Here is a 27,285-nt window from a genome sequence, read left to right as displayed (position 1 = left end):
AGCGTTGGAGCGAGGCGTGCAAGGGGGGGTATGGTATGACATGTGAAAAAGGCATGATGACAACATTGTGCGGCACCTAATACAACTCTACCTCGTCGACACGTTCACCTACGCCCGCAAGTGCTCTCTCCGCTGCATCTGTTTTCCGCTCCCTTTTAGGCTTCGCCTTTCCACTATTCGGCCAGCAAATGTTCAACGCCCTCGGGACGGGCGGCGGCAACTCGTTACTCGGTGGTCTGGGTATTGTCTTGGGAATCCCATTGTTTGTCATTATCCTGGTTGCTTGTTGAGACTGACAAACATAGCCCGATCTACCTTTACTACCATGGGGCTGAAATCCGTCAGAAGAGCGTTTTCTCGATGATCACACATCGAAATGCTGACAGGTCAACGAGTGTACCGGTGATAGAGGGCGAGTGCCCACACATGCTGCTAGGCTAACCTCAATGTTGTCCCACATATTGGGACGGGACAGAGGGTCAAACTGCATTAATACGAGCCACGTTACATTATCTTAGTCTTCTTTGCATTTGCTCGTCGTTTGACAACTTGCTCTTGTGCCTGGAACAGCGCCTTTTCTTCATCCGCCGACATTCCCAGGGACCGTACTGCCCGCTGTAATGTTTCTCGTTCAGTTATCGCCTCGGTAGCTGCTCCGACATAGACAGCAGTCAGATCATGCAGTGCCTCCGGACGACACGTTTGCTGTCTATGAGAGACTTGATATATCGGGCAGCACGACGGGCTGAGGAGCAGTGAGTCACGAGTTATAAGAAACTGGGGATGAAATACCTTTGACATGAGACCATGTTCGCCAGGCGCAGAAGTAAAACGGAAAATTAGGTATTATAGCTAGACGATTTTAGTGCGCAGAATGTCTTGAGTGAATGCATACGAATAAGCTTCAGCGGGGCGGAGAGGACACCAAACTGGAGAGGAGTTGAGAAAAGTCGACCCCCATGGAAGAAAACCTACAAAGATCCACAGGTATATGCCGCGACTATGTATCGGTATTCGTTGCTCCACCAGTGTCTTCAGATTTTCTAGTGATTGTGGACCGGATAGCATAGTTGGTGGATAGAAAAGCGGAATCTACTCGATTGTCAGAAGGGAGCGCTGGCTCTGAATAAAGAGGCGCACATCATGGGCTTTCTCTTGAGCATGGAGTGGCGGGGCGATGGAAAGATCGAGGCTCTTCAAATTTGTCTCCTCGAAATCAAGCTGGCTCATAAGTCGTCTTCGCCAATTTGGAATGCACGTTGCTGGTTGCAAGTTTGTGTGGAGGGAAGCAGATAACTGAGACGCGCACCTTAATGCTCCCTTCTGGCGCTGCGCCCCAGCTAATCCACGTCTGGTTGGCTTTGTTCGACACCCATTTACCAATTCCCTCTTGCGGTAGATAGTCCGCCAACCACCCTGTTCGCGGCAGCAAAGGCTTAGGCGGTGGGGGCGTTATATTGAATCGATAGAAGGTTGGACGGGGCAGTTTTATCGTCGCCGACGTGTTGATTCGCGTTAGAGGGAGAGCAACAATCCGCATCGAACTTCGAGAGACAGTTGAGGAGATCATGTCACGAAAGTGGAGGCCAAGCAAGACCGAAAGGTACGTCTTGCATCCACAATAAAAGCAGCCGGGAAGTCGGGGTTCGGCTGCAAGACGCGTCTGCCATAGCCGTTCGTGACGAAAATGGTCGGCATCATTTACGTGACATCATCGTGACCCACCTACGATTGACCAGAATGTCGCTCGATCTGCGCAGCGGTGAAGCTAAAGCGACTCATTCGGATCGGCATATAACAGAGGGTACTTGAGTGCCATCGTGGCAACGTTGTCGTCCCTGATTCATCTCCCGAAATCACACGGCAGAGAGTTTTCAGTCCGTCTTCGGCGCATCCATTGCCGCGTTGACGCAGCAGTGTCTCCGCACGCCGCCGCCGCCGCACCGCGCGCGCTTCTTTCATTTACCCTTTTTGGGTTATCCCCTCCGCAAACCTCAGCCCGGACTTTCTTTGGGCACATCTGGCAGCGGGTAAGTACAACAGCCTCGAACGAATGCTCACTAACTAACGTCTATGAAGACTGCCCTGCCAACAACAAATCCCACCTCCCGCCCGTCGGGCGCCAAATTCGACTCGCTCGCTGCACAAAGTCCAACCTCTGTCTGCCGCTAGATGCCGAAACAACCCGTCTCACCGGTCGTCAAAATCGCAACCGCTGCATAACTAGGTCAGCTTTGCAAGAAAAACGCCCAAGCAGCAGGCAGTCGTACTGGGCACAACTCTCCCCCCGCAAATGCGGACAGCAAACCAGAGAGCGCCGCTGAACGCCAATGTCGAATCGTGGTTTTGAAACTGTGGATTCAAGGTGGGCAACTAAACGACGTGAATAACAACAAACTCATAGAACTTGAACAGCGCAACAACGCCGAAGGACTCACTGTCAACTGCCGACTTGAGCGGGACGAGCAAGTCGCTGAAGAAAGCGGTCAGCGCAAGGTCGCAAGCACAAGTCCCGAAACACTCACCAATGACGGAGAACCGACCCATTCGACTTCCAACGCAAAACTGCTTCGCAAATGTTAGCATCAAGACGACGAGGACTGAACAGGCACAACTATCGCGCGCTCGCTCATTCGACACATCTGACACGGTCCGACAACAGGTTTGCGAGAATGTTGACAACTTCAAAGTACTCACCTGTTCGATCAGCTTGAAGACGACAACGCCTACATGATATGTCAGCCAAGACGGAGGACAACAATGGATAACTCACCACAAGTCCGCGGCAGCTCCCTGTTTGCCGAAACAACTCAAGTCGCCAAAGCCACTTTGCAACGCGTGTCAAAATCACTGGATAACAATGTCAGTTAAACAGCGGCCTCTCCCGCAAACCAGAAAAGCAAGGCAATTGGCGGTGTCGCGAGTGGGACTTGATACTGCGCCTTGTCAGAATCGAGGAACGGGGTTCAAGACCACGTACCTGCAAACGCGAGCTCCAAATCTGCGCAAGGGATTGCCATGACTTCAGCTCCCCGCTCGCAAGCCAAATCAACAAAGCGTGAACAGTGAACGTGGTCCTGAAGCTGTAGATTCAAGGTGGGCAACTAAACGACTTGAATAACGACAAACTGATAGAATTTAAACAGTGATACAAGTGGCGATGATAGGAAGGACTCACTATATCATCACAGACTCAAACAACTGCAAGGTGCTCGCCCTCGTCTTGCTCCGCACCAACCGCAAGTCGCTGAGGAAAGCGGTCAGCGCAAGGATCGCAAGCACAAGTCCCGAAGCACTCACCGACCCATTCGACTTCCCACCAACACAAAACTGTTGGCCAGCATCAAGACTACATGGGCTCAACGATTGCGCCTTGTTGCTTGCTCGACACATCTGGTAACGTGGTCAGACAACAGGTTTGCGAGAACTCAGAACTAAGCTTGAAGACGACCACACATGTTAGCCAAGGAGAACAACAATGGATAACTCACCACAAGTGCAAGGTAAGTGTTGCTGTAAATGACAGATGCGAGGGGGCAGTAGCGAAGGAGGGTACAGGTAGCACGATCCTGTCGAGTAAGCAAAAGAGAATAGATGTCGATTACTAGGATCGACAAAAGACAAGCGCAAAGTCAACAACACGTGAGTAGTCAACTTTGGCTCGAAGATGGGCGGAGGGAAGAAGAGGGAAATGATTGGCATCGAGCCAGGCGAGCTTTTTATACACTTGCAATAACCGATGGGAACGCGGAGCGAATCGTGTCGGCATGGTAGTTGAGGGTATTTCCGGAAGTGTTGAGTTTGTCAAGCGAGGCGAGCGAGATGGACGACGTAGCGCCTGGGATGTTGAACTAGAGTATAGTCCACAGTGATCCACCACCTATATTGCTACCCATGGTCATACTTGGTGTAGAATGCACCAAAGTGCAAAAAGTAAGATGGGTGGAAAGCGAGTCCTTGGGCAATGACGATAAAGTCTGGAACGCTTCCCACGTCCGGCTTCGATCTGTCACTCAGCGTTGAGGCGGTTGCTAAGCGGGTGGTGGCGCATCTCAGGGTTAAACCGCTTAGAAACGTGAATTGCGCGTTTCCGCTGAACTGTGCAGTGGCTTTTGCTCTGTGTGCCTGATCCCAGCACAGGGGAAGGGCGGCCCGTAGTTGCATACCGCCTGTCAAATTTGGTAGCTATCGAAGCATGCGATGCAAAGTAGTGTGTGAATCACGAAAAACGTTCCCGTCTTGAATCGAGTGCATTCCGGGGACCCAAATCACGCGATGAGCAGGCGGATAAGGTGAAGCAAATGCCAACATTTGTTCCCACGCTTGATCGCAGCCGATTATTACCGGCGCACGGGCAAACTGGGCATCTCCTGGGGGCTTGCCTTATCGGGAGGACGTTGCTGAGTCACGACTTCAAGCCAGATCTGAGCGCAAAAGGGCCAACAGCGCCAGAAAAATGGCTATCGTCACTTTTGGTCACGCTTGAAAGTTATCAGTGAAATTCAATAAAAAATTTGGGGAAAAAAATATATGGGACGGCATTTCAGCAAAAGCAGTCGAAGGCGACTGCAGCAATAAGGGCAAGCAGCTGAGCCAACTGAGCAAGGATAATGCAAAGGGTCTATCCGGGCAGGGTTACATCACGTCACCCTCGGCAGCCGTCGCTTCCATTCCATCACCATTAATTACTTACGGCCTTGTCCTTAGCCACTTGGATACCCGTCTATCCTCACTGCCGCTCATTGCCGATTCCCCGACGGCGCCGCTAGGCAAAGTAAACCACTGGCATTCGGATACATTTTATTTTATTCACGTCACGGTCTGGCGCCTCGGGCTTGAGAGTCAAGCCTGAACGACCCGTTATCCGCGGAAGCCGGCCCATCGCCTGCAGCCCATCGCCTGCAGCCTCCCTCATCTCCAGTGAAACTCATCCCCGAGCCGTGGTCGGCATGATTGTCACGCACACGTGTGTCGTCACGGTGACATTCCTGTCGTCAACGATCACCCCCGACATCTCTCTCGCGGCGCCCACGATCTGTCTGCGGTGGATATAGGCTTCAGTGCTGGGCAGAACCACCTACCAATATGCACCTTCAAATACCGTGCTTGCTACCGTTTTGCTCTGTTTCCCCTGCTTTGACGCGTTTCGAAGCGCCGCCTGCAGCTGCCGCCCGACGACGACGGGCTAGATCATGCTTAACCGAATACCGGAGGTAAGTCGCGTCGTGAGGGGCAACCCTGACTTGATGGATTGTGTTATGACATGCCAGAATTTTTCGCGTAAACGAAGTCACGCACACTTGTTTATGGTCGACTTAAGACCACCACCATGCCCAGAATTGCGCTCTGTCTCTGCCCCTCGTAACGTCCACCGTCTATGCCATTCGCGTCGTCGCTGACCAGCGTAGCACAGTGGCCAATCCCTCTTTCCTCGACTCCCCAAAGCCTTCAACGTTGTTTGCCTCATAGTACGTGCGCTCTATCGACTTTCCGAGTCGTGCTCTTAACTAATGTCGTTCCCAGCGCAATGCTTGCGCAAATACAACCCTCGTCGACCAACCTGCGCAAACAAGGCCAACGTCTTTGATTCCAAGTCCTCTTTGGCGGCACGGCGTCGTCAACCCCGATGGCCGCCTTCAACGCGGCCTTGAGCGCCACTGGCGGCACATACCGTCTCTGCGGCAATTAACGCTCATGGCTCAAGTGAGTCGTTGAGTTCTCTCAAGTAATGACAGCTAACTCCGTTTTCAGCGCAATGCTTACCTAAATACGAGCATGCTCGTGGCGACCAACAACCGTCACGCTGGCCAAGGCACTGTGTTGCCTGTGCCGTTGCGCTTTAGGGACCAACTCGAATGACTGATTCGCGCTCCCGGCCGGCCTTCAAGCTGTCGCTCCTCCAACTCGGAGTCAAACCTGATGCTTTTGGTGCGTGATTCTGTCTTTTCTTTTTTGACTCTGCTAACTCTTCTGTACTAGTAGTTTCTGTCGAACATGGCTCTCAGTCCTGAGCCGCCTCCGCTTCATTGAAGTTAGACGAAGGACTGGGCTTATGGCCTTCGAGCTGTTGTTACCCATGCGGCAGCGGCGACGGCTGTTCTCGCCTCAACATCGCATTCCCGCCCTGATTCGCGTGCGTCGACTCCTTTACTCGACTCCCGCAACATCCGTTCCAATATTTTGGGTGGGCCCTTTTGCCCCGCTTTTCTCACTTCATTAACTGTTTTCTCCAGATTCCTGCGGGGATGCTCGACTTCCGCCTGGCCGTCTGCAGCAATACCCTGCCCTGCTCCCTCACCGAGTGCAATGCCCAGCCGCCCGCCGCGCCGTATCACACCCTGCTGAATATCAACTTCGACGATCGCGTTGGTGCCGTATTTATGACCAAATGTTAACTAGCCGCCTGCCCGCGCCGCGCTCGTTCCCGCGTCAACATCGGCATTGATCCGATCAATTCCAATATTTTTGGTGCGTCATTTTGCCCTTGGTTTTGCGGTCTATTAATGCCAATTTTTGCAGGTTTTTACCGCCGGAGGCCCACGTACACGGAGGGCTTCAAAGTGGACGTCGGCAGCAGTGCGCTGCCTTGCTGGCCTTCTGTCCAACTGGAATCGGCGGGAATCAGCATGTGCTTTGTCACTGCGCCTCCTTGCCTGCCCTTGCCGCTGTGCCGCTAGTTACGAGGACTGCTCCCGACCCTTGGCAGTGCGCTGTCGCTCACGCCTTGCGCGGCTCCTTACCACCCCGCCTGACGGACACGCCCGCCCGTCCGCCTGCCAAGGCAAGACGCGTTTCCCGCTCTGATTGCGCATCAAATCGGCTTTGATCCGATCAATTCCGTGATTTTTTGGTGTGTCATTTTGCCCTTCTTTTTGTGCTCTATTGACCCAAATTTTCACAGGTTTTTGCCAGGGAGGCCAACAAACGGGAAGGCCTTCAAAGTGGACGTTGGCAGCAGGGTGCTGCCTTTCCCCCAAGCTGGTTGTTGCAGCTCCGACCTTGCGCTCGTGGCGATCACCGACTCCCATTGGTTAGCCTTCGCCGCTCCGCCTTCTACCTTCGCGGCCAAATCGGGCAGGGCATCCCATCATGACCTAGCCGTCCTCGCCATGGGTGTCGGCTTGGAGGCATCGCCATACCCGACCTCCGACTCATTGCCTACCGAATCGGAGCTGGCCGTCCCGACCCGGTGCTTGCACTGCAACTCGCGCGCAACTCCGTCTCGATGCGTCGCGCCCGAGTAAAGGTTACTTGGGCCGGCCTGGCCGGGCGCGCTCGCCTTCCTAGCCTTTAGCGTTGGGTATGTCTTTTGGCGCGTGTTTGGACCCGAGTTGGCCACCAAACAGGACTGGGATCAACGTCTCTTCCCCAAGCGCGTACCACGTGCTCAATCCTGCCTTGCCCCACGTCCTTGCCCCACGTCCTTCACCCCCATCGTGATCCCCTTCCAGTTACCGCCATGACCATCAACCCGTGCGACTTTGCCGACTTTGGCAGCAGGGTGCTGCCTTCCCCCAAGCTGGTCGTTGCAGCTCCGACAATGAGGCGTTGTCCTCCTCGCCATCACCGACTCTCACCCGCCAACCTCCACCGCTCCGCTTTGTCTTTTCGCGGCCAAATCGGGCAAGACGCTCCACCTAGCCATGTCTCCGTCGTCTGTCATCCCCGCCATCGACTACTGCGCTCGCTTGGACGTCGCCATACCCCATCAACTTCTGCCTCTCCGCATTCTACTTGCCAGACTGAATCCCACAAGACATTTCAACTGGCGGCCCGTCTCTGCCGTATCGATTACCAACACGCAGGACTCGGATCAGGCGCCCTGCCGCCCGTGCGAAGATGCTTCGGGCCGCCATTTTCATTTGGTATGCATGAAACTATCTTCAAACCTTAACTGACGTGCTTTCCCTCTAGTCGTTGTCCCCCCAACGGCCATGGTGCATACAACGGGCTCAATTACGCCTTCACCAACGCGTACCCCGGACGACAAAATGACGCCCTTTACGCGCGGAGCAAGGCCAAAATTTCGAGGGTTCCAACCGCCGGAGGCCAATGAACGGGTGTAGTGCAACGGACCGGTGATAGCGCTCTGTCGCTGGGATGCAGGGGCCAAGGAGTTAATGGACTTGTGCTTTGGGCTGGATTTGACGTCGCGACGCGTGTCTTGGTGTAATTAGCGTGTCTGGACGCGTAGAAATAGCTAATACACGTGATTTACTTGCTACTCCTGCTCGTTCTGCCTAAGAACCCCGTAACTCTGTGAAATCCACGCAAACACACCTCTAAAACCCCAAAAATCTCCCGGTACTCGACGCACAAATGTACTCACATGACATTGTTTATGGGTCCGTGCGCTGAAAAAAAATGTATATTAGAGGGTGCTCTCGCTCGCGACTTGGCGAGCGAGCGACTTAGCGTTGGAGCGAGGCGTGCAAGGGGGGGTATGGTATGACATGTGAAAAAGGCATGATGACAACATTGTGCGGCACCTAATACAACTCTACCTCGTCGACACGTTCACCTACGCCGCAAGTGCTCTCTCCGCTGCATCTGTTTTCCGCCCCCTTTTAGGCTTCGCCTTTCCACTATTCGGCCAGCAAATGTTCAACGCCCTCGGGACGGGCGGCGGCAACTCGTTACTCGGTGGTCTGGGTATTGTCTTGGGAATCCCATTGTTTGTCATTATCCTGGTTGCTTGTTGAGACTGACAAACATAGCCCGATCTACCTTTACTACCATGGGGCTGAAATCCGTCAGAAGAGCGCGTTTTCTCGATGATCACACATCGAAATGCTGACAGGTCAACGAGTGTACCGGTGATAGAGGGCGAGTGCCCACACATGCTGCTAGGCTAACCTCAATGTTGTCCCACATATTGGGACGGGACAGAGGGTCAAACTGCATTAATACGAGCCACGTTACATTATCTTAGTCTTCTTTGCATTTGCTCGTCGTTTGACAACTTGCTCTTGTGCCTGGAACAGCGCCTTTTCTTCATCCGCCGACATTCCCAGGGACCGTACTGCCCGCTGTAATGTTTCTCGTTCAGTTATCGCCTCGGTAGCTGCTCCGACATAGACAGCAGTCAGATCATGCAGTGCCTCCGGAACGACACGTTTGCTGTCTATGAGAGACTTGATATATCGGGCAGCACGACGGGCTGAGGAGCAGTGAGTCACGAGTTATAAGAAACTGGGGATGAAATACCTTTGACATGAGACCATGTTCGCCAGGCGCAGAAGTAAAACGGAAAATTAGGTATTATAGCTAGACGATTTTAGTGCGCAGAATGTCTTGAGTGAATGCATACGAATAAGCTTCAGCGGGGCGGAGAGGACACCAAACTGGAGAGGAGTTGAGAAAAGTCGACCCCCATGGAAGAAAACCTACAAAGATCCACAGGTATATGCCGCGACTATGTATCGGTATTCGTTGCTCCACCAGTGTCTTCAGATTTTCTAGTGATTGTGGACCGGATAGCATAGTTGGTGGATAGAAAAGCGGAATCTACTCGATTGTCAGAAGGGAGCGCTGGCTCTGAATAAAGAGGCGCACATCATGGGCTTTCTCTTGAGCATGGAGTGGCGGGGCGATGGAAAGATCGAGGCTCTTCAAATTTGTCTCCTCGAAATCAAGCTGGCTCATAAGTCGTTCGCCAATTTGGAATGCACGTTGCTGGTTGCAAGTTTGTGTGGAGGGAAGCAGATAACTGAGACGCGCACCTTAATGCTCCCTTCTGGCGCTGCGCCCCAGCTAATCCACGTCTGGTTGGCTTTGTTCGACACCCATTTACCAATTCCCTCTTGCGGTAGATAGTCCGCCAACCACCCTGTTCGCGGCAGCAAAGGCTTAGGCGGTGGGGGCGTTATATTGAATCGATAGAAGGTTGGACGGGGCAGTTTTATCGTCGCCGACGTGTTGATTCGCGTTAGAGGGAGAGCAACAATCCGCATCGAACTTCGAGAGACAGTTGAGGAGATCATGTCACGAAAGTGGAGGCCAAGCAAGACCGAAAGGTACGTCTTGCATCCACAATAAAAGCAGCCGGGAAGTCGGGGTTCGGCTGCAAGACGCGTCTGCCATAGCCGTTCGTGACGAAAATGGTCGGCATCATTTACGTGACATCATCGTGACCCACCTACGATTGACCAGAATGTCGCTCGATCTGCGCAGCGGTGAAGCTAAAGCGACTCATTCGGATCGGCATATAACAGAGGGTACTTGAGTGCCATCGTGGCAACGTTGTCGTCCCTGATTCATCTCCCGAAATCACACGGCAGAGAGTTTTCAGTCCGTCTTCGCGCATCCATTGCCGCGTTGACGCAGCAGTGTCTCCGCACGCCGCCGCCGCCGCCGCGCCGCATGCGCGCGCTTCTTTCATTTACCCTTTTTGGGTTATCCCCTCCGCAAACCTCAGCCCGGACTTTCTTTGGGCACATCTGGCAGCGGGTAAGTACAACAGCCTCGAACGAATGCTCACTAACTAACGTCTATGAAGACTGCCCTGCCAACAACAAATCCCACCTCCCGCCCGTCGGGCGCCAAATTCGACTCGCTCGCTGCACAAAGTCCAACCTCTGTCTGCCGCTAGATGCCGGAACAACCCGTCTCACCGGTCGTCAAAATCGCAACCGCTGCATAACTAGGTCAGCTTTGCAAGAAAAACGCCCAAGCAGCAGGCAGTCGTACTGGGCACAACTCTCCCCCCCCAAAATGCGGACAGCAAACCAGAGAGCGCCGCTGAACGCCAATGTCGAATCGTGGTTTTGAAACTGTGGATTCAAGGTGGGCAACTAAACGACGTGAATAACAACAAACTCATAGAACTTGAACAGCGCAACAACGCGAAGGACTCACTGTCAACTGCCGACTTGAGCGGGACGAGCAAGTCGCTGAAGAAAGCGGTCAGCGCAAGGTCGCAAGCACAAGTCCCGAAACACTCACCAATGACGGAGAACCGACCCATTCGACTTCCAACGCAAAACTGCTTCGCAAATGTTAGCATCAAGACGACGAGGACTGAACAGGCACAACTATCGCGCTCGCTCATTCGACACATCTGACACGGTCCGACAACAGGTTTGCGAGAATGTTGACAACTTCAAAGTACTCACCTGTTCGATCAGCTTGAAGACGACAACGCCTACATGATATGTCAGCCAAGACGGAGGACAACAATGGATAACTCACCACAAGTCCGCGGCAGCTCCCTGTTTGCCGAAACAACTCAAGTCGCCAAAGCCACTTTGCAACGCGTGTCAAAATCACTGGATAACAATGTCAGTTAAACAGCGGCCTCTCCCGCAAACCAGAAAAGCAAGGCAATTGGCGGTGTCGCGAGTGGGACTTGATACTGCGCCTTGTCAGAATCGAGGAACGGGGTTCAAGACCACGTACCTGCAAACGCGAGCTCCAAATCTGCGCAAGGGATTGCCATGACTTCAGCTCCCCGCTCGCAAGCCAAATCAACAAAGCGTGAACAGTGAACGTGGTCCTGAAGCTGTAGATTCAAGGTGGGCAACTAAACGACTTGAATAACGACAAACTGATAGAATTTAAACAGTGATACAAGTGGCGATGATAGGAAGGACTCACTATATCATCACAGACTCAAACAACTGCAAGGTGCTCGCCCTCGTCTTGCTCCGCACCAACCGCAAGTCGCTGAGGAAAGCGGTCAGCGCAAGGATCGCAAGCACAAGTCCCGAAGCACTCACCGACCCATTCGACTTCCCACCAACACAAAACTGTTGGCCAGCATCAAGACTACATGGGCTCAACGATTGCGCCTTGTTGCTTGCTCGACACATCTGGTAACGTGGTCAGACAACAGGTTTGCGAGAACTCAGAACTAAGCTTGAAGACGACCACACATGTTAGCCAAGGAGAACAACAATGGATAACTCACCACAAGTGCAAGGTAAGTGTTGCTGTAAATGACAGATGCGAGGGGGCAGTAGCGAAGGAGGGTACAGGTAGCACGATCCTGTCGAGTAAGCAAAGAGAATAGATGTCGATTACTAGGATCGACAAAAGACAAGCGCAAAGTCAACAACACGTGAGTAGTCAACTTTGGCTCGAAGATGGGCGGAGGGAAGAAGAGGGAAATGATTGGCATCGAGCCAGGCGAGCTTTTTATACACTTGCAATAACCGATGGGAACGCGGAGCGAAATCGTGTCGGCATGGTAGTTGAGGGTATTTCCGGAAGTGTTGAGTTTGTCAAGCGAGGCGAAGCGAGATGGACGACGTAGCGCCTGGGATGTTGAACTAGAGTATAGTCCACAGTGATCCACCACCTATATTGCTACCCATGGTCATACTTGGTGTAGAATGCACCAAAGTGCAAAAAGTAAGATGGGTGGAAAGCGAGTCCTTGGGCAATGACGATAAAGTCTGGAACGCTTCCCACGTCCGGCTTCGATCTGTCACTCAGCGTTGAGGCGGTTGCTAAGCGGGTGGTGGCGCATCTCAGGGTTAAACCGCTTAGAAACGTGAATTGCGCGTTTCCGCTGAACTGTGCAGTGGCTTTTGCTCTGTGTGCCTGATCCCAGCACAGGGGAAGGGCGGCCCGTAGTTGCATACCGCCTGTCAAATTTGGTAGCTATCGAAGCATGCGATGCAAAGTAGTGTGTGAATCACGAAAAACGTTCCCGTCTTGAATCGAGTGCATTCCGGGGACCCAAATCACGCGATGAGCAGGCGGATAAGGTGAAGCAAATGCCAACATTTGTTCCCACGCTTGATCGCAGCCGATTATTACCGGCGCACGGGCAAACTGGGCATCTCCTGGGGCTTGCCTTATCGGGAGGACGTTGCTGAGTCACGACTTCAAGCCAGATCTGAGCGCAAAAGGGCCAACAGCGCCAGAAAAATGGCTATCGTCACTTTTGGTCACGCTTGAAAGTTATCAGTGAAATTCAATAAAAAATTGGGGAAAAAAAATATATGGGACGGCATTTCAGCAAAAGCAGTCGAAGGCGACTGCAGCAATAAGGGCAAGCAGCTGAGCCAACTGAGCAAGGATAATGCAAAGGGTCTATCCGGGCAGGGTTACATCACGTCACCCTCGGCAGCCGTCGCTTCCATTCCATCACCATTAATTACTTACGGCCTTGTCCTTAGCCACTTGGATACCCGTCTATCCTCACTGCCGCTCATTGCCGATTCCCCGACGGCGCCGCTAGGCAAAGTAAACCACTGGCATTCGGATACATTTTATTTTATTCACGTCACGGTCTGGGCGCCTCGGGCTTGAGAGTCAAGCCTGAACGACCCGTTATCCGCGGAAGCCGGCCCATCGCCTGCAGCCCATCGCCTGCAGCCTCCCTCATCTCCAGTGAAACTCATCCCCGAGCCGTGGTCGGCATGATTGTCACGCACACGTGTGTCGTCACGGTGACATTCCTGTCGTCAACGATCACCCCCGACATCTCTCTCGCGGCGCCCACGATCTGTCTGCGGTGGATATAGGCTTCAGTGCTGGGCAGAACCACCTACCAATATGCACCTTCAAATACCGTGCTTGCTACCGTTTTGCTCTGTTTCCCCTGCTTTGACGCGTTTCGAAGCGCCGCCTGCAGCTGCCGCCGACGACGACGGGCTAGATCATGCTTAACCGAATACCGGAGGTAAGTCGCGTCGTGAGGGGCAACCCTGACTTGATGGATTGTGTTATGACATGCCAGAATTTTTCGCGTAAACGAAGTCACGCACACTTGTTTATGGTCGACTTAAGACCACCACCATGCCCAGAATTGCGCTCTGTCTCTGCCCCTCGTAACGTCCACCGTCTATGCCATTCGCGTCGTCGCTGACCAGCGTAGCACAGTGGCCAATCCCTCTTTCCTCGACTCCCCAAAGCCTTCAACGTTGTTTGCCTCATAGTACGTGCGCTCTATCGACTTTCCGAGTCGTGCTCTTAACTAATGTCGTTCCCAGCGCAATGCTTGCGCAAATACAACCCTCGTCGACCAACCTGCGCAAACAAGGCCAACGTCTTTGATTCCAAGTCCTCTTTGGCGGCACGGCGTCGTCAACCCCGATGGCCGCCTTCAACGCGGCCTTGAGCGCCACTGGCGGCACATACCGTCTCTGCGGCAATTAACGCTCATGGCTCAAGTGAGTCGTTGAGTTCTCTCAAGTAATGACAGCTAACTCCGTTTTCAGCGCAATGCTTACCTAAATACGAGCATGCTCGTGGCGACCAACAACCGTCACGCTGGCCAAGGCACTGTGTTGCCTGTGCCGTTGCGCTTTAGGGACCAACTCGAATGACTGATTCGCGCTCCCGGCCGGCCTTCAAGCTGTCGCTCCTCCAACTCGGAGTCAAACCTGATGCTTTTGGTGCGTGATTCTGTCTTTTTTCTTTTTGACTCTGCTAACTCTTCTGTACTAGTAGTTTCTGTCGAACATGGCTCTCAGTCCTGAGCCGCCTCCGCTTCATTGAAGTTAGACGAAGGACTGGGCTTATGGCCTTCGAGCTGTTGTTACCCATGCGGCAGCGGCGACGGCTGTTCTCGCGCTCAACATCGCATTCCCGCCCTGATTCGCGTGCGTCGACTCCTTTACTCGACTCCCGCAACATCCGTTCCAATATTTTGGGTGGGCCCTTTTGCCCCGCTTTTCTCACTTCATTAACTGTTTTCTCCAGATTCCTGCGGGGATGCTCGACTTCCGCCTGGCCGTCTGCAGCAATACCCTGCCCTGCTCCCTCACCGAGTGCAATGCCCAGCCGCCCGCGCCGTATCACACACCCTGCTGAATATCAACTTCGACGATCGCGTTGGTGCCGTATTTATGACCAAATGTTAACTAGCCGCCTGCCCGCGCCATCCGTTCTCCAGCGTCAACATCGGCATTGATCCGATCAATTCCAATATTTTTGGTGCGTCATTTTGCCCTTGGTTTTGCGGTCTATTAATGCCAATTTTTGCAGGTTTTTACCGCCGGAGGCCCACGTACACGGAGGGCTTCAAAGTGGACGTCGGCAGCAGTGCGCTGCCTTGCTGGCCTTCTGTCCAACTGGAATCGGCGGGAATCAGCATGTGCTTTGTCACTGCGCCTCCTTGCCTGCCCTTGCCGCTGTGCCGCTAGTTACGAGGACTGCTCCCGACCCTTGGCAGTGCGCTGTCGCTCACGCCTTGCGCGGGCTCCTTACCACCGCCTGACGGACACGCCCGCCCGTCCGCCTGCCAAGGCAAGACGCGTTTCCCGCTCTGATTGCGCATCAAATCGGCTTTGATCCGATCAATTCCGTGATTTTTTGGTGTGTCATTTTGCCCTTCTTTTTGTGCTCTATTGACCCAAATTTTCACAGGTTTTTGCCGCGGAGGCCAACAAACGGGAAGGCCTTCAAAGTGGACGTTGGCAGCAGGGTGCTGCCTTTCCCCCAGCTGGTTGTTGCAGCTCCGACCTTGCGCTCGTGGCGATCACCGACTCCCATTGGTTAGCCTTCGCCGCTCCGCCTTCTACCTTCGCGGCCAAATCGGGCAGGGCATCCCATCATGACCTAGCCGTCCTCGCCATGGGTGTCGGCTTGGAGGCATCGCCATACCCGACCTCCGACTCATTGCCTACCGACCGGAGCTGGCCGTCCCGACCCGGTGCTTGCACTGCAACTCGCGCAAACTCCGTCTCGATCGTCGCGCCGAGTAAAGGTTACTTGGGCCGGCCTGGCCGGGCGCGCTCGCCTTCCTAGCCTTTAGCGTTGGGTATGTCTTTTGGCGCGTGTTTGGACCCGAGTTGGCCACCAAACAGGACTGGGATCAACGTCTCTTCCCCCAAGCGCGTACCACGTGCTCAATCCTGCCTTGCCCCACGTCCTTGCCCCACGTCCTTCACCCCCATCGTGATCCCCTTCCAGTTACCGCCATGACCATCAACCCGTGCGACTTTGCCGACTTTGGCAGCAGGGTGCTGCCTTCCCCCAAGCTGGTCGTTGCAGCTCCGACAATGAGGCGTTGTCCTCCTCGCCATCACCGACTCTCACCCGCCAACCTCCACCGCTCCGCTTTGTCTTTTCGCGGCCAAATCGGGCAAGACGCTCCACCTAGCCATGTCTCCGTCGTCTGTCATCCCCGCCATCGACTACTGCGCCGCTTGGACGTCGCCATACCCCATCAACTTCTGCCTCTCCGCATTCTACTTGCCAGACTGAATCCCACAAGACATTTCAACTGGCGGCCCGTCTCTGCCGTATCGATTACCAACACGCAGGACTCGGATCAGGCGCCCTGCCGCCGTGCGAAGATGCTTCGGGCCGCCATTTTCATTTGGTATGCATGAAACTATCTTCAAACCTTAACTGACGTGCTTTCCCTCTAGTCGTTGTCCCCCCAACGGCCATGGTGCATACAACGGGCTCAATTACGCCTTCACCAACGCGTACCCCGGACGACAAAATGACGCCCTTTACGCGCGGAGCAAGGCCAAAATTTCGAGGGTTCCAACCGCCGGAGGCCAATGAACGGGTGTAGTGCAACGGACCGGTGATAGCGCTCTGTCGCTGGGATGCAGGGGCCAAGGAGTTAATGGACTTGTGCTTTGGGCTGGATTTGGCGCGCGTCGCGACGTGTCTTGGTGTAATTAGCGTGTTCTGGACGCGTAGAAATAGCTAATACACGTGATTTACTTGCTACTCCTGCTCGTTCTGCCTAAGAACCCCGTAACTCTGTGAAATCCACGCAAACACACCTCTAAAACCCCAAAAATCTCCCGGTACTCGACGCACAAATGTACTCACATGACATTGTTTATGGGTCCGTGCGCTGAAAAAAAAATGTATATTAGAGGGTGCTCTCGCTCGCGCGACTTGGCGAGCGAGCGCGACTTAGCGTTGGAGCGAGGCGTGCAAGGGGGGGTATGGTATGACATGTGAAAAAGGCATGATGACAACATTGTGCGGCACCTAATACAACTCTACCTCGTCGACACGTTCACCTACGCCGCAAGTGCTCTCTCCGCTGCATCTGTTTTCCGCTCCCTTTTAGGCTTCGCCTTTCCACTATTCGGCCAGCAAATGTTCAACGCCCTCGGGACGGGCGGCGGCAACTCGTTACTCGGTGGTCTGGGTATTGTCTTGGGAATCCCATTGTTTGTCATTATCCTGGTTGCTTGTTGAGACTGACAAACATAGCCCGATCTACCTTTACTACCATGGGGCTGAAATCCGTCAGAAGAGCGCGTTTTCCTCGATGATCACACATCGAAATGCTGACAGGTCAACGAGTGTACCGGTGATAGAGGGCGAGTGCCCACACATGCTGCTAGGCTAACCTCAATGTTGTCCCACATATTGGGACGGGACAGAGGGTCAAACTGCATTAATACGAGCCACGTTACATTATCTTAGTCTTCTTTGCATTTGCTCGTCGTTTGACAACTTGCTCTTGTGCCTGGAACAGCGCCTTTTCTTCATCCGCCGACATTCCCAGGGACCGTACTGCCCGCTGTAATGTTTCTCGTTCAGTTATCGCCTCGGTAGCTGCTCCGACATAGACAGCAGTCAGATCATGCAGTGCCTCCGGAACGACACGTTTGCTGTCTATGAGAGACTTGATATATCGGGCAGCACGACGGGCTGAGGAGCAGTGAGTCACGAGTTATAAGAAACTGGGGATGAAATACCTTTGACATGAGACCATGTTCGCCAGGCGCAGAAGTAAAACGGAAAATTAGGTATTATAGCTAGACGATTTTAGTGCGCAGAATGTCTTGAGTGAATGCATACGAATAAGCTTCAGCGGGGGGGAGAGGACACCAAACTGGAGAGGAGTTGAGAAAAGTCGACCCCCATGGAAGAAAACCTACAAAGATCCACAGGTATATGCCGCGACTATGTATCGGTATTCGTTGCTCCACCAGTGTCTTCAGATTTTCTAGTGATTGTGGACCGGATAGCATAGTTGGTGGATAGAAAAGCGGAATCTACTCGATTGTCAGAAGGGAGCGCTGGCTCTGAATAAAGAGGCGCACATCATGGGCTTTCTCTTGAGCATGGAGTGGCGGGGCGATGGAAAGATCGAGGCTCTTCAAATTTGTCTCCTCGAAATCAAGCTGGCTCATAAGTCGTTCGCCAATTTGGAATGCACGTTGCTGGTTGCAAGTTTGTGTGGAGGGAAGCAGATAACTGAGACGCGCACCTTAATGCTCCCTTCTGGCGCTGCGCCCCAGCTAATCCACGTCTGGTTGGCTTTGTTCGACACCCATTTACCAATTCCCTCTTGCGGTAGATAGTCCGCCAACCACCCTGTTCGCGGCAGCAAAGGCTTAGGCGGTGGGGGGCGTTATATTGAATCGATAGAAGGTTGGACGGGGCAGTTTTATCGTCGCCGACGTGTTGATTCGCGTTAGAGGGAGAGCAACAATCCGCATCGAACCGAGAGACAGTTGAGGAGATCATGTCACGAAAGTGGAGGCCAAGCAAGACCGAAAGGTACGTCTTGCATCCACAATAAAAGCAGCCGGGAAGTCGGGGTTCGGCTGCAAGACGCGTCTGCCATAGCCGTTCGTGACGAAAATGGTCGGCATCATTTACGTGACATCATCGTGACCCACCTACGATTGACCAGAATGTCGCTCGATCTGCGCAGCGGTGAAGCTAAAGCGACTCATTCGGATCGGCATATAACAGAGGGTACTTGAGTGCCATCGTGGCAACGTTGTCGTCCCTGATTCATCTCCCGAAATCACACGGCAGAGAGTTTTCAGTCCGTCTTCGCGCATCCATTGCCGCGTTGACGCAGCAGTGTCTCCGCACGCCGCCGCCGCCACGCCGCATGCGCGCTTCTTTCATTTACCCTTTTTGGGTTATCCCCTCCGCAAACCTCAGCCCGGACTTTCTTTGGGCACATCTGGCAGCGGTAAGTACAACAGCCTCGAACGAATGCTCACTAACTAACGTCTATGAAGACTGCCCTGCCAACAACAAATCCCACCTCCCGCCCGTCGGCGCCAAATTCGACTCGCTCGCTGCACAAAGTCCAACCTCTGTCTGCCGCTAGATGCCGAAACAACCCGTCTCACCGGTCGTCAAAATCGCAACTGCTGCATAACTAGGTCAGCCTTTGCAAGAAAAACGCCCAAGCAGCAGGCAGTCGTACTGGGCACAACTCTCCCCGCCTCGCAAATGCGGACAGCAAACCAGAGAGCGCCGCTGAACGCCAATGTCGAATCGTGGTTTTGAAACTGTGGATTCAAGGTGGGCAACTAAACGGCGTGAATAACAACAAACTCATAGAACTTGAACAGCGCAACAACGCGAAGGACTCACTGTCAACTGCCGACTTGAGCGGGACGAGCAAGTCGCTGAAGAAAGCGGTCAGCGCAAGGTCGCAAGCACAAGTCCCGAAACACTCACCAATGACGGAGAACCGACCCATTCGACTTCCAACGCAAAACTGCTTCGCAAATGTTAGCATCAAGACGACGAGGACTGAACAGGCACAACTATCGCGCGCTCGCTCATTCGACACATCTGACACGGTCCGACAACAGGTTTGCGAGAATGTTGACAACTTCAAAGTACTCACCTGTTCGATCAGCTTGAAGACGACAACGCCTACATGATATGTCAGCCAAGACGGAGGACAACAATGGATAACTCACCACAAGTCCGCGGCAGCTCCCTGTTTGCCGAAACAACTCAAGTCGCCAAAGCCACTTTGCAACGCGTGTCAAAATCACTGGATAACAATGTCAGTTAAACAGCGGCCTCTCCCGCAAACCAGAAAAGCAAGGCAATTGGCGGTGTCGCGAGTGGGACTTGATACTGCGCCTTGTCAGAATCGAGGAACGGGGTTCAAGACCACGTACCTGCAAACGCGAGCTCCAAATCTGCGCAAGGGATTGCCATGACTTCAGCTCCCCGCTCGCAAGGCCAAATCAACAAAGCGTGAACAGTGAACGTGGTCCTGAAGCTGTAGATTCAAGGTGGGCAACTAAACGACTTGAATAACGACAAACTGATAGAATTTAAACAGTGATACAAGTGGCGATGATAGGAAGGACTCACTATATCATCACAGACTCAAACAACTGCAAGGTGCTCGCCCTCGTCTTGCTCCGCACCAACCGCAAGTCGCTGAGGAAAGCGGTCAGCGCAAGGATCGCAAGCACAAGTCCCGAAGCACTCACCGACCCATTCGACTTCCCACCAACACAAAACTGTTGGCCAGCATCAAGACTACATGGGCTCAACGATTGCGCCTTGTTGCTTGCTCGACACATCTGGTAACGTGGTCAGACAACAGGTTTGCGAGAACTCAGAACTAAGCTTGAAGACGACCACACATGTTAGCCAAGGAGAACAACAATGGATAACTCACCACAAGTGCAAGGTAAGTGTTGCTGTAAATGACAGATGCGAGGGGGCAGTAGCGAAGGAGGGTACAGGTAGCACGATCCTGTCGAGTAAGCAAAGAGAATAGATGTCGATTACTAGGATCGACAAAAGACAAGCGCAAAGTCAACAACACGTGAGTAGTCAACTTTGGCTCGAAGATGGGCGGAGGGAAGAAGAGGGAAATGATTGGCATCGAGCCAGGCGAGCTTTTATACACTTGCAATAACCGATGGGAACGCGGAGCGAATCGTGTCGGCATGGTAGTTGAGGGTATTTCCGGAAGTGTTGAGTTTGTCAAGCGAGGCGAAGCGAGATGGACGACGTAGCGCCTGGGATGTTGAACTAGAGTATAGTCCACAGTGATCCACCACCTATATTGCTACCCATGGTCATACTTGGTGTAGAATGCACCAAAGTGCAAAAAGTAAGATGGGTGGAAAGCGAGTCCTTGGGCAATGACGATAAAGTCTGGAACGCTTCCCACGTCCGGCTTCGATCTGTCACTCAGCGTTGAGGCGGTTGCTAAGCGGGTGGTGGCGCATCTCAGGGTTAAACCGCTTAGAAACGTGAATTGCGCGTTTCCGCTGAACTGTGCAGTGGCTTTTGCTCTGTGTGCCTGATCCCAGCACAGGGGAAGGGCGGCCCGTAGTTGCATACCGCCTGTCAAATTTGGTAGCTATCGAAGCATGCGATGCAAAGTAGTGTGTGAATCACGAAAAACGTTCCCGTCTTGAATCGAGTGCATTCCGGGGACCCAAATCACGCGATGAGCAGGCGGATAAGGTGAAGCAAATGCCAACATTTGTTCCCACGCTTGATCGCAGCCGATTATTACCGGCGCACGGGCAAACTGGGCATCTCCTGGGGCTTGCCTTATCGGGAGGACGTTGCTGAGTCACGACTTCAAGCCAGATCTGAGCGCAAAAGGGCCAACAGCGCCAGAAAAATGGCTATCGTCACTTTTGGTCACGCTTGAAAGTTATCAGTGAAATTCAATAAAAAATTGGGGAAAAAAAATATATGGGACGGCATTTCAGCAAAAGCAGTCGAAGGCGACTGCAGCAATAAGGGCAAGCAGCTGAGCCAACTGAGCAAGGATAATGCAAAGGGTCTATCCGGGCAGGGTTACATCACGTCACCCTCGGCAGCCGTCGCTTCCATTCCATCACCATTAATTACTTACGGCCTTGTCCTTAGCCACTTGGATACCCGTCTATCCTCACTGCCGCTCATTGCCGATTCCCGACGGCGCCGCTAGGCAAAAGTAAACCACTGGCATTCGGATACATTTTATTTTATTCACGTCACGGTCTGGGCGCCTCGGGCTTGAGAGTCAAGCCTGAACGACCCGTTATCCGCGGAAGCCGGCCCATCGCCTGCAGCCCATCGCCTGCAGCCTCCCTCATCTCCAGTGAAACTCATCCCCGAGCCGTGGTCGGCATGATTGTCACGCACACGTGTCGTCACGGTGACATTCCTGTCGTCAACGATCACCCCCGACATCTCTCTCGCGGCGCCCACGATCTGTCTGCGGTGGATATAGGCTTCAGTGCTGGGCAGAACCACCTACCAATATGCACCTTCAAATACCGTGCTTGCTACCGTTTTGCTCTGTTTCCCCTGCTTTGACGCGTTTCGAAGCGCCGCCTGCAGCGCTGCCGCCCGACGACGACGGGCTAGATCATGCTTAACCGAATACCGGAGGTAAGTCGCGTCGTGAGGGGCAACCCTGACTTGATGGATTGTGTTATGACATGCCAGAATTTTTCGCGTAAACGAAGTCACGCACACTTGTTTATGGTCGACTTAAGACCACCACCATGCCCAGAATTGCGCTCTGTCTCTGCCCCTCGTACGTCCACCGTCTATGCCATTCGCGTCGTCGCTGACCAGCGTAGCACAGTGGCCAATCCCTCTTTCCTCGACTCCCCAAAGCCTTCAACGTTGTTTGCCTCATAGTACGTGCGCTCTATCGACTTTCCAGTCGTGCTCTTAACTAATGTCGTTCCCAGCGCAATGCTTGCGCAAATACAACCCTCGTCGACCAACCTGCGCAAACAAGGCCAACGTCTTTGATTCCAAGTCCTCTTTGGCGGCACGGCGTCGTCAACCCCGATGGCCGCCTTCAACGCGGCCTTGAGCGCCACTGGCGGCACATACCGTCTCTGCGGCAATTAACGCTCATGGCTCAAGTGAGTCGTTGAGTTCTCTCAAGTAATGACAGCTAACTCCGTTTTCAGCGCAATGCTTACCTAAATACGAGCATGCTCGTGGCGACCAACAACCGTCACGCTGGCCAAGGCACTGTGTTGCCTGTGCCGTTGCGCTTTAGGGACCAACTCGAATGACTGATTCGCGCTCCCGGCCGGCCTTCAAGCTGTCGCTCCTCCAACTCGGAGTCAAACCTGATGCTTTTGGTGCGTGATTCTGTCTTTTCTTTTTTGACTCTGCTAACTCTTCTGTACTAGTAGTTTCTGTCGAACATGGCTCTCAGTCCTGAGCCGCCTCCGCTTCATTGAAGTTAGACGAAGGACTGGGCTTATGGCCTTCGAGCTGTTGTTACCCATGCGGCAGCGGCGACGGCTGTTCTCGCGCAACAACATCGCATTCCCGCCCTGATTCGCGTGCGTCGACTCCTTTACTCGACTCCCGCAACATCCGTTCCAATATTTTGGGTGGGCCCTTTTGCCCCGCTTTTCTCACTTCATTAACTGTTTTCTCCAGATTCCTGCGGGGATGCTCGACTTCCGCCTGGCCGTCTGCAGCAATACCCTGCCCTGCTCCCTCACCGAGTGCAATGCCCAGCCGCCCGCGGCCGTATCACACCCCTGCTGAATATCAACTTCGACGATCGCGTTGGTGCCGTATTTATGACCAAATGTTAACTAGCCGCCGCCTGCCCGCGCCGCTGTTTCCAGCGTCAACATCGGCATTGATCCGATCAATTCCAATATTTTTGGTGCGTCATTTTGCCCTTGGTTTTGCGGTCTATTAATGCCAATTTTTGCAGGTTTTTACCGCCGGAGGCCCACGTACACGGAGGGCTCAAAGTGGACGTCGGCAGCAGTGCGCTGCCTTGCTGGCCTTCTGTCCAACTGGAATCGGCGGGAATCAGCATGTGCTTTGTCACTGCGCCTCCTTGCCTGCCCTTGCCGCTGTGCCGCTAGTTACGAGGACTGCTCCCGACCCTTGGCAGTGCGCTGTCGCTCACGCCTTGCGCGGCTCCCTACCACCGCCTGACGGACACGCCCGCCCGTCCGCCTGCCAAGGCAAGACGCGTTTCCCGCTCTGATTGCGCATCAAATCGGCTTTGATCCGATCAATTCCGTGATTTTTTGGTGTGTCATTTTGCCCTTCTTTTTGTGCTCTATTGACCCAAATTTTCACAGGTTTTTGCCGGGAGGCCAACAAACGGGAAGGCCTTCAAAGTGGACGTTGGCAGCAGGGTGCTGCCTTTCCCCCAAGCTGGTTGTTGCAGCTCCGACCTTGCGCTCGTGGCGATCACCGACTCCCATTGGTTAGCCTTCGCCGCTCCGCCTTCTACCTTCGCGGCCAAATCGGGCAGGGCATCCCATCATGACCTAGCCGTCCTCGCCATGGGTGTCGGCTTGGAGGCATCGCCATACCCGACCTCCGACTCATTGCCTACCGAATCGGAGCTGGCCGTCCCGACCCCGTGCTTGCACTGCAACTCGCGGCAACTCCGTCTCGATCGCGTCGCGCCCGAGTAAAGGTTACTTGGGCCGGCCTGGCCGGGCGCTCGCCTTCCTAGCCTTTAGCGTTGGGTATGTCTTTTGGCGCGTGTTTGGACCCGAGTTGGCCACCAAACAGGACTGGGATCAACGTCTCTTCCCCAAGCGCGTACCACGTGCTCAATCCTGCCTTGCCCCACGTCCTTGCCCCACGTCCTTCACCCCCATCGTGATCCCCTTCCAGTTACCGCCATGACCATCAACCCGTGCGACTTTGCCGACTTTGGCAGCAGGGTGCTGCCTTCCCCCAAGCTGGTCGTTGCAGCTCCGACAATGAGGCGTTGTCCTCCTCGCCATCACCGACTCTCACCCGCCAACCTCCACCGCTCCGCTTTGTCTTTTCGCGGCCAAATCGGGCAAGACGCTCCACCTAGCCATGTCTCCGTCGTCTGTCATCCCCGCCATCGACTACTGCGCTCGCTTGGACGTCGCCATACCCCATCAACTTCTGCCTCTCCGCATTCTACTTGCCAGACTGAATCCCACAAGACATTTCAACTGGCGGCCCGTCTCTGCCGTATCGATTACCAACACGCAGGACTCGGATCAGGCGCCCTGCCGCCGTGCGAAGATGCTTCGGGCCGCCATTTTCATTTGGTATGCATGAAACTATCTTCAAACCTTAACTGACGTGCTTTCCCTCTAGTCGTTGTCCCCCCAACGGCCATGGTGCATACAACGGGCTCACTACGCCTTCACCAACGCGTACCCCGGACGACAAAATGACGCCCTTTACGCGCGGAGCAAGGCCAAAATTTCGAGGGTTCCAACCGCCGGAGGCCAATGAACGGGTGTAGTGCAACGGACCGGTGATAGCGCTCTGTCGCTGGGATGCAGGGGCCAAGGAGTTAATGGACTTGTGCTTTGGGCTGGATTTGACGCGTCGCGACGCGTGTCTTGGTGTAATTAGCGTGTCTGGACGCGTAGAAATAGCTAATACACGTGATTTACTTGCTACTCCTGCTCGTTCTGCCTAAGAACCCCGTAACTCTGTGAAATCCACGCAAACACACCTCTAAAACCCCAAAAATCTCCCGGACTCGACGACAAATGTACTCACATGACATTGTTTATGGGTCCGTGCGCTGAAAAAAAATGTATATTAGAGGGTGCTCTCGCTCGCGCGACTTGGCGAGCGAGCGCGACTTAGCGTTGGAGCGAGGCGTGCAAGGGGGGGTATGGTATGACATGTGAAAAAGGCATGATGACAACATTGTGCGGCACCTAATACAACTCTACCTCGTCGACACGTTCACCTACGCCGCAAGTGCTCTCTCCGCTGCATCTGTTTTCCGCTCCCTTTTAGGCTTCGCCTTTCCACTATTCGGCCAGCAAATGTTCAACGCCCTCGGGACGGGCGGCGGCAACTCGTTACTCGGTGGTCTGGGTATTGTCTTGGGAATCCCATTGTTGGTCATTATCCCGGTTGCTTTTTGAGACTGACAAACATAGCCCGATCTACCTTTACTACCATGGGGCTGAAATCCGTCAGAAGAGCGCGTTTTCTCGATGATCACACATCGAAATGCTGACAGGTCAACGAGTGTACCGGTGATAGAGGGCGAGTGCCCACACATGCTGCTAGGCTAACCTCAATGTTGTCCCACATATTGGGACGGGACAGAGGGTCAAACTGCATTAATACGAGCCACGTTACATTATCTTAGTCTTCTTTGCATTTGCTCGTCGTTTGACAACTTGCTCTTGTGCCTGGAACAGCGCCTTTTCTTCATCCGCCGACATTCCCAGGGACCGTACTGCCCGCTGTAATGTTTCTCGTTCAGTTATCGCCTCGGTAGCTGCTCCGACATAGACAGCAGTCAGATCATGCAGTGCCTCCGAACGACACGTTTGCTGTCTATGAGAGACTTGATATATCGGGCAGCACGACGGGCTGAGGAGCAGTGAGTCACGAGTTATAAGAAACTGGGGATGAAATACCTTTGACATGAGACCATGTTCGCCAGGCGCAGAAGTAAAACGGAAAATTAGGTATTATAGCTAGACGATTTTAGTGCGCAGAATGTCTTGAGTGAATGCATACGAATAAGCTTCAGCGGGGCGGAGAGGACACCAAACTGGAGAGGAGTTGAGAAAAGTCGACCCCCATGGAAGAAAACCTACAAAGATCCACAGGTATATGCCGCGACTATGTATCGGTATTCGTTGCTCCACCAGTGTCTTCAGATTTTCTAGTGATTGTGGACCGGATAGCATAGTTGGTGGATAGAAAAGCGGAATCTACTCGATTGTCAGAAGGGAGCGCTGGCTCTGAATAAAGAGGCGCACATCATGGGCTTTCTCTTGAGCATGGAGTGGCGGGGCGATGGAAAGATCGAGGCTCTTCAAATTTGTCTCCTCGAAATCAAGCTGGCTCATAAGTCGTTCGCCAATTTGGAATGCACGTTGCTGGTTGCAAGTTTGTGTGGAGGGAAGCAGATAACTGAGACGCGCACCTTAATGCTCCCTTCTGGCGCTGCGCCCCAGCTAATCCACGTCTGGTTGGCTTTGTTCGACACCCATTTACCAATTCCCTCTTGCGGTAGATAGTCCGCCAACCACCCTGTTCGCGGCAGCAAAGGCTTAGGCGGTGGGGGCGTTATATTGAATCGATAGAAGGTTGGACGGGGCAGTTTTATCGTCGCCGACGTGTTGATTCGCGTTAGAGGGAGAGCAACAATCCGCATCGAACTTCGAGAGACAGTTGAGGAGATCATGTCACGAAAGTGGAGGCCAAGCAAGACTGAAAGGTACGTCTTGCATCCACAATAAAAGCAGCCGGGAAGTCGGGGTTCGGCTGCAAGACGCGTCTGCCATAGCCGTTCGTGACGAAAATGGTCGGCATCATTTACGTGACATCATCGTGACCCACCTACGATTGACCAGAATGTCGCTCGATCTGCGCAGCGGTGAAGCTAAAGCGACTCATTCGGATCGGCATATAACAGAGGGTACTTGAGTGCCATCGTGGCAACGTTGTCGTCCCTGATTCTCCAAGATCAGCAGCATCAAGCGATTCGGACTCAAGTGAAGCTGGCTCGAGTTCAACCTCGAATGAGTCTGACGACAACGAAATATTGGAGCCTGTTCCATCTAATGGATTCAGATTGTTGAGCAAGGCACTCCATGACTTCAATTTCTCCCCCTTATTACTGTCTATTGACCTGCTTTTAGCCACGGATCGAACCAC

General features: G+C 53.5%; 6 protein-coding genes across 6 annotated transcripts; 2 read left to right on the top strand and 4 right to left on the bottom strand.

Moving 5' to 3' along the window:
- Positions 1–671: 671 nt before the first annotated feature.
- Positions 672–1,570, bottom strand: MIND_00784300 (uncharacterized protein; the record flags this gene model as incomplete). Its single annotated transcript, XM_037364530.1, has 6 exons — positions 672–745; positions 793–852; positions 896–929; positions 976–1,092; positions 1,141–1,221; positions 1,259–1,570. The coding sequence occupies 6 exons, from the start codon at positions 1,568–1,570 to the stop codon at positions 672–674; spliced, it is 678 nt and encodes a 225-aa protein (XP_037220174.1).
- Positions 1,571–8,918: 7,348 nt separating this feature from the next.
- On the bottom strand, positions 8,919–9,983 carry MIND_00784200 (uncharacterized protein; the record flags this gene model as incomplete). Its single annotated transcript, XM_037364529.1, has 6 exons — positions 8,919–9,160; positions 9,208–9,267; positions 9,311–9,344; positions 9,391–9,507; positions 9,556–9,636; positions 9,672–9,983. The coding sequence occupies 6 exons, from the start codon at positions 9,981–9,983 to the stop codon at positions 8,919–8,921; spliced, it is 846 nt and encodes a 281-aa protein (XP_037220173.1).
- A 5,542-nt stretch (positions 9,984–15,525) lies between these two features.
- Positions 15,526–17,275, top strand: MIND_00784100 (MFS domain-containing protein; the record flags this gene model as incomplete). Its single annotated transcript, XM_037364528.1, has 4 exons — positions 15,526–15,658; positions 15,700–16,276; positions 16,884–17,093; positions 17,137–17,275. 4 exons carry the CDS (start codon positions 15,526–15,528, stop codon positions 17,273–17,275), a joined length of 1,059 nt encoding a protein of 352 aa, XP_037220172.1.
- A 63-nt stretch (positions 17,276–17,338) lies between these two features.
- On the bottom strand, positions 17,339–18,065 carry MIND_00784000 (uncharacterized protein; the record flags this gene model as incomplete). The annotated part of the gene is made up of 5 exons (XM_037364527.1): positions 17,339–17,580; positions 17,628–17,687; positions 17,731–17,764; positions 17,811–17,927; positions 17,976–18,065. The coding sequence occupies 5 exons, from the start codon at positions 18,063–18,065 to the stop codon at positions 17,339–17,341; spliced, it is 543 nt and encodes a 180-aa protein (XP_037220171.1).
- Positions 18,066–24,471: 6,406 nt separating this feature from the next.
- On the top strand, positions 24,472–25,608 carry MIND_00783900 (MFS domain-containing protein; the record flags this gene model as incomplete). Its single annotated transcript, XM_037364526.1, has 3 exons — positions 24,472–24,692; positions 25,295–25,504; positions 25,548–25,608. 3 exons carry the CDS (start codon positions 24,472–24,474, stop codon positions 25,606–25,608), a joined length of 492 nt encoding a protein of 163 aa, XP_037220170.1.
- Positions 25,609–25,915: 307 nt separating this feature from the next.
- MIND_00783800 (uncharacterized protein) lies at positions 25,916–26,812 on the bottom strand (the record flags this gene model as incomplete). The annotated part of the gene is made up of 6 exons (XM_037364525.1): positions 25,916–25,989; positions 26,037–26,096; positions 26,140–26,173; positions 26,220–26,336; positions 26,385–26,504; positions 26,552–26,812. 6 exons carry the CDS (start codon positions 26,810–26,812, stop codon positions 25,916–25,918), a joined length of 666 nt encoding a protein of 221 aa, XP_037220169.1.
- Between the last annotated feature and the right edge of the window lie 473 nt (positions 26,813–27,285).

This window comes from Mycena indigotica (assembly GCF_014461135.1).
Source record: "Mycena indigotica strain 171206Taipei chromosome Unknown Mind.scaff0006, whole genome shotgun sequence".
In the NCBI taxonomy this organism is placed as follows: Eukaryota; Fungi; Basidiomycota; class Agaricomycetes; order Agaricales; family Mycenaceae; genus Mycena; species Mycena indigotica.
The sequence above is the reverse complement of the archived record's forward strand: the minus strand, read 5'-3'. Positions and strand labels throughout refer to the sequence as shown.